The following is a 13,676-nucleotide window of genomic DNA, read 5'->3' on the forward strand; positions in this document are numbered from 1 at the left end:
GCAAGCAACCCTGTGCATAGACACACACAAATAAAGAGTCCATAAACAAACAAAAACCAAAGCTCTCACCTCCCAAGGGAGAAGAGATGGCTTATTCTGGAGTCAGATATTTGTGACTATGGCTCAAAAACACAGATTTAGGATACACCAAGTTCCATCTGCCACTATGGTAAAACTTTGACGAAGCTTTTGTAATAACAGAACAAAGAAAGCCATAAGCCAGGGCACTTTTTAAAGCGATTGGTGGGAGCAGGAAGTGGGCAGCTACAGCAAGGAAAGGAAACCTCAATTTCAGGCTGCAGATTCTCTTTGTCAGCATTCTTATCCCTTTGATTGGTTGGAAACTGAGGGTCTGTTTATACATTCCAAAGAAAAACGAGAGTTCTGCTTATACATTGTCAAGGATTTGCCTAATGGTCACAAAGATGTCGGGTCAAGTACAGAGGGGGCAACAAATGGCTACTAAGAGGGCTAAAGCTGACCCAAGAAAATGTGGGCTGGATTTGCAATGTTTTAACCTCTCTATGTGTCTAAAGTTTGTAGAAGACTGTGGAATGACAGTCCTTTTCAGCACCTTTCATTCACAAAAGTAAATCTGAGGAAGCTGGTATGTCATGAGATGGAAGAAGGTATCTCCCTGTGCCCTGTTTAATAGTCTTTTGGGCAGGGCACAGTTTGGAATTAAACGATAGTTCATTTAATAAGGGCAGTTAGCTAAAACTGCCAATGGGAATGAGACATCTAACACAACCGAACCCTGTGTCTCCTGCATGGACAACGTCATTCATCCTCCTCCCCTCCCACAAGCTGCCCATGAGACACCACCCACACTGCTCTGCAAACCTCGCTTGCACCTTCTCCCCCCTGACTCTCTGTCAGTCATTGGCTGAGATCATGCTTACAACTCACAGTGAACAACTCTGAAGGGCTGGGCAGGGGTGAAAGGAAGAAATATAACACACTGCACAACAGCCTTTAACAAAATGCTTTTCTGTTTCAGTTCCCTTTAGACTCTGACCTCATGGGCAGCCTTGGGGCAAACACAGAGCTCTGAAGATCCCTGGGCAGACAGCACTCAGGCCAAGCCAGCACCCACTGCTCATTCCTCCTCCACCTGGGCAGCAGAAGCTGAAAAGTTCACATCCACTCAGCTCTCTCCCTTAATGCTGGGGGTGGCCATGTAACACAAAACATGAATGGAATTCTACTGGGGGGGGGGCCAGTTCTAGAAAGTTCTTGCTTTCCAGATAGAAGGGCTTGTCTGCACTGCTCCTGATGCTTCTGTCTTGAGGGACCTGGAGGAGCAGCAGTCACTATCTGGCAGCCACAAGATGACAAGCAGGACGAAGAGGCCGAGAGAAGCACTGGGATGCCCAGCCGGAGGCCTTGGAACAGGCTGGTCTCAGCACTGGTTCTCATTGTGTGGAGAAAGTACTTGTCAAATCCCCACAACCTGGGTCTTCAGTAGCTTGCAGCTGCAAGCATTCTCAGTTGACCCATGTCACTAATTCATGACAATTTCTATCATACCAGGTTTTCAAAAATCCTGTTTCACTTGATCTTTAAGAATCTGGACCAAACTTTTCAAGTTCCTATTATTTTCCCCTCTTCACCCAAGGATGTCTGATGCCCATCTCAGACTCAAAGGACTATCTCTACCCAAGAGAGTGGGCTAACCCTGGACCTCCCATCAAGTCAGGTCTTCCTAGATGTTACCACTACCTGCACCCTCTCATCCAATAGATCACCAAGCTCAGGGGATTCTTCCTCTAACTACTTTTCCAATCCCTTTCTACTTCTCCTTCCTAACTCTAGAGTGCATGGTGAGACCATCACAAAAGCATTTAGGCTAGTGCCTGCAGTCACAACTATCCATCCCATAATGTTCTTATGAAAACAAAATTCTGGGGACTAGTGAGATGGTTGAGATGGTTCCACAGTTAGCAGTCTTTCTGCTCCTGAGAAGGCCTGAGTTCAGCTTCTAGCACCAACTCTGGGTGGCTCACAACCATCTGGAACACCAGTTCCATGAGATCTCGAACTTCTGGCCTCCACAAGGCACTTGTACTCACATGCACATACCCACACATGCCTATAATTTTAAAATTATATAAATCTTAAAAAAAAGAACTACCCTATGTTTCTGACATCACTCCCTTTACACTATTTCATCATTTCATGCAGTTCCTGTGCTGAAGTCACAATGTGTCACTTGATCCTGCCCCTAATCACCTCTCCAATCCTACTTTGAGCCTTCCCACATGGCTCTCAAGTTTAACTTGAAGCGTTCATCTCTTTGCTTTTCAACCCCCAGCACACACCTATCTGCTAGGGCCACTCAATATGGATTCCCTGTACAGGCTGGGGCTGTCGTGAGGGAGTGTTTTCACAACATAAAGCTGGCTTTATGGTCTATCCCACTCTTGCTTGTCTTTCTGCAGCCCAAACACTGAAACTTTCCCGTCTGATATACTCTTCTGGTCCAGATTTCCAGTTGGTTCATTGTTATAGGTGTTTTCTGCTCTCCTGAAATTCACCATGATCATCTTTTCTTTTTAAGTCCTGTTCATTTATATAACAAATGCCTTGGTATTATTAGCTAACTTCAACCCCTTGGTCTATGTCTAAACTTTTTTTTTAATTAAGGTTCACAGTTTCCTGCAAAAGACAGTATTTTTTATTGCATGCTGGGTCCTGCAGATGATGCCCTACAGGGGTACTGGATCATACTTGACCCCCTTTAGATCTATTTTGTTCTAGAAGCTCTATTTGAGTCTCTCAGAGGCTTACTTTTAATCTTCGGTAAGGTCATTATATTCTGTTTTTGTCCTCAGTCCTAGGGTGTTATCCATGCTTCCAATCACAGTCTTTGGAGATTCAAAGCCTCTTTTAGCCAGGCAGAATCCAGGGTTTCTATGTGCCACACAGCCCTGGGTCTGCTTCGCTCTCCCACCATATGCCAGCATCATGGACTCTCCCTCTTCTCCCAATTTTCAGTGTTGATCTCCTAAGAGCTTTTTCAATAAATCTGCACAGGAGTTCAGCAAGAACCAAGAGTTACCATGGCAACTCAGCATTTCTGCTGAGCAGCTGACAATTCCCAGCTGACAGTTTAAAGAAGAATGCCTCTGGTGCCAGTTATTACATTTACAACTCAAAGCAGAGGCCAAGGCACAGGCGCTAACCAGGTGCCCTTCCAATACTGCCATTAGAGGGGCTGGCACCCCTCCTTTCCAATGCACTACCTGGAGGCTTGGGGGAATAACCCCGTCTCAGGAACATGGCGGATCTGAGGCCAGCGGAGAGGACCTACACAGAAAGCTACACTCTCAGCTTTGCTTTCTGCTAGGCACTGACTAATAAGCTCTTTTGAACTTTTTCCAGATCCATGCCCAGGTCAGCTGTATAAAAATGAACTGCAATGACCTCATTGCAGTCTCTGGAGGGAGGACAGCGAGGGTCTGCTGAGCTGGTGGGGCGTGGTTTGGGTTTGGCCCAGAATGTGGTAATCAGACACTGCCTAGAACTCTGTGCTTTCTCTGTACGTGAGCCCTGCACACAATATCTGACCTGACTTATCTGCAGATGAGAACCAGACTTTGTCCAGGCATGCCATGGGCTGCCTTTGAGACTTAACTCAAAATAGAAGCACTGGGTATTACACACATACAGAACCTAGAGAACTCATGACTTCGCCCAGGCCATTATGGCTCAGTAACCAACTCTGCTTCTACTACTGGCTTTGTCTTGAATTCTGAATACAGAAACCAGTCAGAAGGTGCTTGAACCATCATCATCGGCCTAATCACTCATCTTACTCATCAGGAAGCTGAGGCCCAGGGCAGCTTTCACAGTTATCAGAGGCACAGAAAAGTCACATCTGGAGCTCTGGACTTGAGCCAGCTCACTCCTATCCTGGCCTTCTCTGCTAGAGACCAGTCAGCTCTTCACTCTAGGTCACTATAAGTGCTGGTACAGAGAAACTAGAACTCAACCCCTCCTGAGCTTCACAATAACTTTTCCTTTCTTGGATCCATAATTACAGATAGAGTTACTGTTGCTTTCTGAAAGCTCAGCAAACAATGACCTGGAAAGACCTCCAGGTGCCTTTATTGTTAAAGCTTCCCCTTGCCCACCACCCTGTACCATGAACAACACTGAGGCGCTCTGCTTCCCAGGCTCCTTCAGCAGAGCCACCAGTGTGGTCTGCCTACACACTGGGCGCTACTGAAAGTCTCTTACATCACTTACCTTTGCATATGCAGTTGTCTTAATGAACCACTGTCGGAGATATTTCTTCTCCACCTTGGCTCCAGAACGCCATGAACAGCCATATTCATTCACTTGCTCATTGGCCAGCACTGTTTGATCCACTGGATCCCAGTTAACCAAGGCCTGTTAGGATGCAAGAGACGGGGTACACCGTGGTGAATGTCCTGTGGAGGGGCCCTTGGAGAACAGTGTGGCTCCAAGCCTGAAGGCATCTTTAGGGTGGACTGCCTGGCCAATGGGCCACTAGTAAGCTGTGACAAGGACATACGGACTGCCCTTGTTAGAGCAGACTAGGGGAAGATGGAAGCCTTTAGGAACATGTCTAAACTGACCCTAGGTTTTTCTTGAATGACAGGATGAACATTCAGGATTTGAAATTTTAGGACACTTTCGAAAAGAAGGAAAAAATGGTATCTATTTAAAGTTTAGAAAAATAGGGCTACTGCAGAAAAAATAAATATACTGTTTTTTAATAACACTTGACTTTTACTGAATGATAACCAGGTGTGGTTTCCATGCTAAGTGGATTACAGCTAAGTGGTGAGCTTGACAGCAGAGATACTCCTGCCTTAGTCTTCCAGAAGCTGGGGCTACAGTTGTGGCCGTCACACTCAGCTTACGTGTGCCCTTTTCATTCTTGCAGTCAGCTTTGTGGTGTGGTGAGAAGACTCACCCTCAGAGAATCATGTCACAGAGAATGAATACGAGGAGCAGAGAAGCAATAAAACACACCTAAGGTCTCAGAGACACTGGCAGACGGGGAGGAAGTTAGGTATCCTTTCACCAGCGCTAGGAACTTTCCAGGCCTTCAAGACTGTGCTACATCACACATCAGCATAGAAATCAGGGTGGGGAGAGGTCAGCTAATTCATTGAGCTATAATCTGGGTTGTGATTCTATAACTGCAAGTAATATAGTCACCAAAAACTTGAAACTATGCCATCTGGAATCAGATGGGAAGAGGAGCATGGGACAGTTTATTTCCTCTAACATAGGGTCCCTAAGGTCTTCCCCTCTTAAGTACATAGAGATGACCAGGATATTAAGTATCTAGGACCTAAAACTTTCAGGTTATTATTCCCACTAATACCAGGGAGATGCAGGAAGGGTTTTACTTAGTAGGTAACAGGAAATCCTGTTTTATTTTGGCCATGCTAGGATTATTGCAGAGGAGCCTATGAACCTGAGGCGCACGCGTCTTAGGACAGATCTCACTGGGTAGCTCTGGCTGTCCTGGAACTCACTCTGTAGACCAGGCAGGTCTCATACTTACCAAGATCCACCTGTCTCTGCCTCTTAAGTGCTAGGATTAAAGGTGTGGGCCACCACACCTGGCTAAAAGTGATGATTCTAAGATAGAGAAAATTTATAAAGTTTTAAAAGGGTAGCTAACATGAATGTACCTCTTTTTGATAGGCCAGTCCAGCTTCATAGAGTTTGATAAATAGGTATTGAGTCCATTTGTAGTAATCTGGCAAACAGGTAGTGATTTCCTGCCAAAAAAAGGAAGAGGCATAAATGCACAGTCAGACCCTGCAAGCACTGCACCACACATACCACAGCTTTGAGATTCAGTTCTTACAAGCAACCAAATTGCCAAGTATTAACCAACTTATCTCCGCTAACTCTCAAAGTGAGGGAATAGCCATTTATTCTGGGAAGAAAGAGATGGTGTTATTGGAATGTCTCCTCCATCTTTCCTAGATATTTACAATGATAAGAGACTCTCGAGTCTTTTGTCTATCTCCCATGACTATCAAGCTACAGTACAGGAAACGGCTATGAACTCTAAATTGTATGCGTGTGGTATGGGGTATGTGCATGAGTGCTGTTATTGATGGAGGCCAGAAGAGGTTGCCAGACCCCCTGGAACTGGAGTACAGATGGCTGTGAAATGCCAGAATTCGGGTCCTCTAAAAGAGCAGCAAGTACTCTTAACTTCTGAGCCATCTTTCCAATCTAGCTATGGACATTTCTGCCAGGATAAACATATGCTGGGGAACAAGAATATAGTTCATCTGAAAAGCAATTATGTCAAGAGTATTTCATTTCAAACTAAATCTTGTGTCTACATAGAACCTACGGTTTGATAGTCTCCATAGCCTCATTATTCTCCCTTTATTGTATAATATAAACCAATCTTTTGTCTACATGGGGAAATTAATCAAAAATTCCTAAAGTTTACATTTTGCCTGAAAAACACTTTTAAATATAAAATTAAAAAAAAAATGGAACTTCACTAACTGATGAGGCTTGAAGTTGGTAAAGTCGAAGTAACTTATAAGTCATGTATTTCTTTTTTTCTAGTGCTGCTGAACTTTAAGTAAAAGCCATGGATAAAGGGCTGGGGTATAGCTTAGTGAGTACTTGGTTGCCCAGCAACCCTGAGGCCTTGCAGTTAATCCTCAGCACTGCTATTGGTGGAAAAGAGAAAAGGGGGTTGCTGTGGAACAATCGTTGTACACTGTAAATATGTATCACTCTCATTGGTTAATAAAGAACTGACGGGCCTTTAGTTGGGCAGGAAGAGACAGAATGGAGAGACAGACTAGGAGGATGCTGGGAAAACAGGTAGAGTCTCAAGAGTCACCATTCAGAAACAGAGGAAACAGAATGGGTACAAAATGAGATAACAAGCCATGAGATATGTGGTAGAACACAGATAAGAAACATGGGTTAATTTAAGTTGTAAGAGCTAGTTAGTAATAAGCCTGAGCTATTGGCCAAGCACTTATAATTAATATTAAGTCTTTGTGTTGGTTATTTGGGAACTGGTGGGCAGGAAAGAAAAGTCTATCTACAGGGGATAGCGGGAAAGTGTTTCTAAAATGGCCCCACCTGTAGCTGACTTTCTACAAAAGATATACTCTACCCAAGTGCAGACCACTTCTACATTCCTTAAGATGAATAAATGAGGAAAGCTTCAAACCCAGGAGGAAAGCAGGTATAATAGAAAGCAGTAACCTAAAAGGGCTGCTTTTCTTATGTAGATTCATTCATTCCGTTTGAGACAAGGTCTCACGTATTCAAGGCAAGGCTAGCCTCAAACTTTGAATTTCTGATCTACCTGCTTCTTGAATGTGGAGTTATAGGCACATGCCACTCACTACACCTAGACTGTGTGCTGCTGGGGATCTAATTAATCCAGGGTTTCATGAATGTTAGGCAAGCATTCTAGCAATTGAGCTGCATTCCTAGCTTTCCTTGGTTGTTTTATTACTGTTGTTTTGTTATTGATGCTGTTTTAAATAGCAGAGCGCTAATATTAAAAAACAAAAATTTCAGGTGGTACTTGGGATCAAACCCAGGGACTCAGGCATGCTAACAAGTGCTCTAACACTGAGCTATAACCCCAGCCCAGAAAAGAGTTTTCTTATTTTAATGCAGAATAGGGATTGGAGAGATAGCTCAGCAATTAAGAGAACTGGCTGTTCTTCCAGGTCCTGGGTTCAATTCCCAGCACCCACATGGCAGCTTAGAACTGTTTATAACTGTAGTCTCATGGAGTTTGGTCCCTTTTAGTAGTGTGCAGACATAAATACAGGCAAGATATCCATATACATAAAATAAATGAATGAATCTTTTTCTAAAGATGCAGAATAACTCAACTCTGACTACCAGTTCCATGTCCCCACGATGACACACAGTGATCCCAAGCAGCCTGGCCCCCACCAATGCCTAAGCTGTGGTTTCTCTGCCACACACATGAATCACCAGCTCCCAGGAACTCCATAGGCATCTGGTATACGGGTGCCAGGCACGAGAGGAACTCTACCAGCTCAAGAATCCGACTAACAGACAGGGAGTGTTGTCTCTTCAAGTCAACTTCATCAGTGCTAAAGCTGACTTCTCAACCTTTCACCTACTAGCATGGCACAGAATTGCTCTCTGTAGCTTTTCTGGTCAAATATCTTTAAAATCTCCACTTTTAACACGTCAGGAGCCATCTTCTATTTTGTTTCACTCATCATTCTATGCTCTCCAACACAGAGGAACCCCCAAAGTGCTGCTGAATTGGAAATAAGATAGACATGTGAAAGTCTGTATACAAAAGCAAATCTGTATATCTCATTTAGGTTTCACAGCTAAATTTTCATTGTATAGCGGTCACAAGTACACAAGGAAAATAGATTGAATTGAAGGGTAGGGTGGGTGAGGGATGGGTGAGGATTATGGGAAAATTATCTTAGACCTTGCTATTGTAGAAATATCTTTTTTTTTAAAAAAAAGATCTTTATCAAGTACAGTTTTAAAGAAGTATGTAAAGTAAATATGAAAAAATGAAAATATGAAAAAAAGACTTTATTTTGTGTGTATTTGAGTTGCTCATAATAAAATATCAAAAAATTCCAATGAATGTATTATAACAAATTAGAAAATGAATTATAATGACTATGCATTATAATGAGAATGTTTTATAATTCACTCTCTAAGCCCCTGAATCTGCTTCTGGACACTGAATAAAAGTCACATTGCAATAGAACAGCATTATCTTCAACTAGGTTTGTGGTTTTGGAAATCACCAGGGTAGAAAGAGTGGAGCAGGAGACCTTTATCTAGCCGTTCCTTCTGGGCACCAGCCAAGGTGAAAGGGGGAGTCTGGGCCCCTTTTCTTCCTAACTTCACATTTGGACTTGACCTGTTTTATCTGTTGCTTCTGCCATCTAGAGGAAACCCACGTGGTCACGGCCACTGCTGTGTGGTCACGGCCACTGTTGTGTGGTCATGGCCACTACTGTGCGACTGCCCAAGGAGGCTGGGCCTCAGGAGAGTGATGCTGAGCCTTCCTACCCATGGTAGGCCAGCTTTCTTACTAAGTCAAGTAACTTACAAGCAATGAGAGTCACACACCTCTTCTGGAACCTGCCATGATTCACCCATTAGAATAGAACAAAACAAAAACAGTGAATTCTCATCCTCTAAAATCATCAAAGGCATTCTTTTGAAACTACGTCACTTAAAAGTTTTTAATTTAAACAACTGGTTAAAAAGTAAAACCTTTTCACGTGCTCACTGTACACAGTTCTACAGTTAGAGCACATAGGATTTCACGTGCTCACTGTACACAGTTCTACACTTAGAGCACATAGGATTTCACGTGCCCACTGTACACAGTTCTACACTTAGAGAACATAGGATTTCACGTGCTCACTGTACACAGTTCTACACTTAGAGAACATAGGATTTCACGTGCTCACTGTACACAGTTCTACACTTAGAGAACATAGGATTTCACGTGCTCACTGTACACAGTTCTACAGTTAGAGATCATAGGATTTCACGTGCCCACTGTACACAGTTCTACAGTTAGAGCACATAGGATTTCACGTGCTCACTGTACACAGTTCTACAGTTAGAGCACATAGGATTTCACGTGCCCACTGTACACAGTTCTACAGTTAGAGAAGATAGGATTTCACATGCTCACTGTACACAGTTCTACAGCTAGAGAACATAGGATTTCACGTGCTCACTGTACACAGTTCTACAGTTAGAGAACATAGGATTTCACGTGCTCTCTGTACATAGTTCTACTGTTAGACAGTAGAAAATATTAAAAGTCTTCCCTCTCAAATAAGACAAAGACTCTGCTCCCTGAAGATTACCTGACAATGGCTAGAAAGAATGCTTTGTCACCAGTGAGCGCACACATGTGCTCACATGTGTGTGTGCAGACATGCATGCGCACACGAACAAAAGTTCACTTACATGCCTACCATATGTATTAACACGACAGAGTTAACAAGGAAGACAGTCCCCCCAAATTATTCAGCAATACAGGGATTTCATCTTCTTGGTTTTTTTTTTTTTAATTTGGTTTTTTTGTGACAGGGTTTCTCTGTAGCTTTGGAGTCTGTCCTGGAACTTACTCTGTAGACCAGGTTGGCCTCAAACTCACAGAGATCATCCTGCCTCTGCATCCCAAGTGCTGGGATTAAAGGCCTGTGCCAGCACCGCCCAGCCCTCATTTTCTGTGTTTTGAGATGGAATCTTTTTTTAAAAAAAATATTTATTTACTTATTATGTATACAATATTCTGTCTGTGTGTATGCCTGCAGGCCAGAAGAGGGCACCAGACTCCATTACAGATGGTTGTGAGCCACCATGCGGTTGCTGGGAATTGAACTCAGGACCTTTGGAAGAGCAGGCAATGCTCTTAACCTCTGAGCCATCTCTCCAGCCCCCTTGAGATAGAATCTTGTATGGAACCCAGGCTGGCCTTACACTCAGGGCACTCTTCCTGGTTCACCCCCCACCCCAAGTGTTAGATTACAGGGTGGGGCACCATACACTCTTTTTAGCTTTAAATGCTAATGGTGTAATCTTTATCTTTATCTAACAGTTTATATTATTTCATTTTAAGTCTGAAGCCACAGGCAGATCAAGGAAACATTAACCAGGCAATTCTCCAGTGGATGGTCCATAAAAAGTAAAAAGAGATTAAATACCATATTCTGGAGTAGTGCATTTACTCAGCTTCCCTCCTAAACCAGATGCGGTCACTCTGCTGAACATGGCTGGTAAATCACCAGGAACCTGGCACCACAGAGACAGTTGTGTGCTAGGGACAAGTGATTTATTTTAGCATCTAGATTTTAAACAATTTAATATATCCCTAAGTAGATTCTCCTCTATATGCTGTTATTATGTTTTATTGCCATTGGTTAATAAAGAAGCTGCTTTAGGCCAATGGCTTAACAGAATAAAGCCAAGCAGAAAATCCAAACAGAGATACACAGAGACAGTAGGCAGAGCCAGAGAGAAGCCATGTAGCCACCACAGGAAACAGACGCAAGGGAACCTTGCTGGTAAACCAGGGCCTTGTGAGAAAATATAAAATAATAGAAATGGGTTAATTTAAGATGTAAGAGTTAGCAAGAAATACACTTAAGTTATTGGCCAAACAGTATTGCAAATAATATAGTTTCTGTGTGATCAGATTATCTCGGGTCTGGGTGGCCTGGAACGAGCGAGCAGGTGGTCTCGCTCAAGTGGTGGTCTGCCTTAGAAAATCCCATATAATAAGTTTATGTAATAAATGTTTCTATGAGAGACATACATATGGGATATATTGGTTTATCTCCCCACAAAAAAGTTGGCAAGAAGTGCTTAAACATCACCCTTTGGAATCTAGTCCATGAACCCAAACGTCCAGATCCAACCACATCTGTAGGGTGCACTCAGACATACAGGCATGGAAGGCACCAGTTCAGTAAAACTTTTTGGTGAGACCATCAGAAAAAGCAAACAAGGCTGACTGTCTCCAAGTCCCCCAACATTCTGTACTTTATTTTCCCCTGCTTTCAAATAAGTTCACACAGCTGGAACGAAGGCTCAGCAGTTAAGAGCACTTGTTGCATATGCAAAGGACTGGTACCAGCATGCATTTTGGCAAACCACAGCTGTCTGTAAGTCCACTTCCAAGAGATCTGACACCTCTTCAGGCAAGCATACCACGTACATACACACATGCAAGAATCACTCATACACAAACAACCCCACACTGTTTTAAGGTTCCACTGGTTTCAGCATAAATAGGTAATTCAAAAGCACAGCTCTGAAAACAGCTACAGTTTGGCTTCGCTCCACACGGATCAAGGTGTCAGCTTTTATACCTGTGAGCTCTGGAAAGCACCATCTAGCTGTCTATGTGGGATCTCGGGAAGGTGACTCCTCCACATTGTAATCTTAGTAAAAATAATATATTCCGCAGATTTATAGGTAAACATGGAACTCAAGGCAGAAGATATGTTCTCTCAGAAACACAAAGAAGCTCAAAGCGACCTCTCAGAAACCAACCATTTCCACCCAATGACCCTGAATAATTTAACCTAACAGTTAAGTCAATGTGACAGCGACTTCTGGCCCAGTGATTTGGCACTGATTGTGTCCAGGAGGTAGAGGCACCAAGGTTTGTTTATGTCTGTGATACAGAAGAACAACACACTGTGTGTTGGAATCACGGCATTCAGGATCCACCTGGTGCTCTACTGAAATGTGATCAGAGGCCCCTCAGCAATCTCTAGGCAGAAGAGAGACATAGAGGGTGATTGATAGCTTAGCACGGTCCTGGTTTGGGTCTGAATCAGCTCTTCCTGTTCTTTTTGTCTAGGGTTTTTTCTTTTCCTCTATAGAAAGCTAGCAGCAGGAGGCCGAGGCAGGAGGATTGAAAGCTTGAGGCCAGCCTCTCAAGCAGGCTGCCGGATCATGAGGCTGAGAGGAGGAGCACAGGACCGGAGGCAGGAGTGGAGCCCCAGGGTCTGGATGGTCTGGGCCACTGCAGGCCAGAGAAGTCCCTTACTGTGTCCTTGGACACAGATGCTGCAAGCACTGTACGGCCAAAGCCAAATGTGGTAATAAACACTGATAATCTCATACTCAGGAGGCTGAGGCAGGAGAATTTCCATGAATTTGAGGCCAGTCTGAGCTACACAGTGAGTTTCAGTCTAGCCTGGGCAAAAGCATGATGCCCTTTTCCAAAACAAAGCAAAGCAAAGCAAAGCAATTCTGGCCTGAGGCAGAGTTCTAGACAATTTTATAAATACAACAGGTTTTTAAAGAAATGAGTGGCCCATTGTTCTGGAATCTCAGTCTGGCTTATTCACAGCACCCCATCTGAGAAACGCCTCCCGAACACACCACACAGCGATTTAAGAAACCTGTGTGCTGTCTCCAAAACTCCAAAGACAAACGGAGAACTGTGTGCATCATGAGCAGTTTCCAGACCTGAAACAGAGCAGCAGCCTTTCAGGATTCACAGTGAGGTCCCCTGCTCAGTGACCTGGGGTCAGGCTGGCTCAGCATCACACTCTTGCTCTCTTTTAACTCATCAATGAGAAGAACTGACACAGGGTCAGTTGCTGGGTCTTTTTCCTAAGATGCACCAGTGGGCAGTGGGGGTTAGAGAAGAAAGGGAAATGGATCCACACATGCATTCACTCATGACTCGACTCTACAGACTCACAGAGTACTGTCCAGGGCAGAGAATAACAGGACGATGGCCTTTCTTCTACCTCAGAGAAACTTGAGGACTTTACAGTCTCACCGTTCTTCAGCACAGTTCCTCAGCATCTCCTTCCATGTCTGTCCCCATGGGAAAAGAGAAGCAAGGCTGTTGGCCTTCCCCAGCTTCAGGCCAGGGCTGCCTCTCCTCCTCTCTAGGTCCTACTACGCTCCCTCTAAACTACCTTTCCCAGTGACTCCTTGACATCTTCAAGACCAGGCCATGTGCCCTCCTCCTTCTTTCTGGACCACTGTCCCCAAGACTCCCTCAGCCAAGCTTACTGAGATCCCACTGCGGCTTCCTCCTGGTCTCTTCCCTTTGCTCCCCTTCTTCCTCCCTGCTAGTTCCCATTCGCCACAGTCCTGCATCAGACCCCAGATTCCCTCTTTGTAGAATTGAA

General features: G+C 44.0%; 1 protein-coding gene across 2 annotated transcripts in view; it reads right to left on the reverse strand.

The window, feature by feature from the left end:
- Lars2 (leucyl-tRNA synthetase 2, mitochondrial) overlaps positions 1-13,676 on the reverse strand; it is a 94,343-nt gene that overhangs the window by 43,409 nt on the left and 37,258 nt on the right. For both annotated transcript variants that reach the window (XM_048423324.3, XM_085689105.2), the window contains exons 6-7: positions 5,676-5,765; positions 4,252-4,395 (exon numbers count right to left, since the gene is read on the reverse strand). In XM_048423324.3, the coding sequence (XP_048279281.3) occupies positions 4,252-4,395; positions 5,676-5,765 (234 nt within the window). The remainder of the gene's footprint in view (positions 1-4,251; positions 4,396-5,675; positions 5,766-13,676) is intronic.

Source organism: Myodes glareolus, chromosome 4 (genome assembly GCF_982192425.1).
Source record: "Myodes glareolus chromosome 4, mMyoGla1.1, whole genome shotgun sequence".
Taxonomy (NCBI): Eukaryota; Metazoa; Chordata; class Mammalia; order Rodentia; family Cricetidae; genus Myodes; species Myodes glareolus.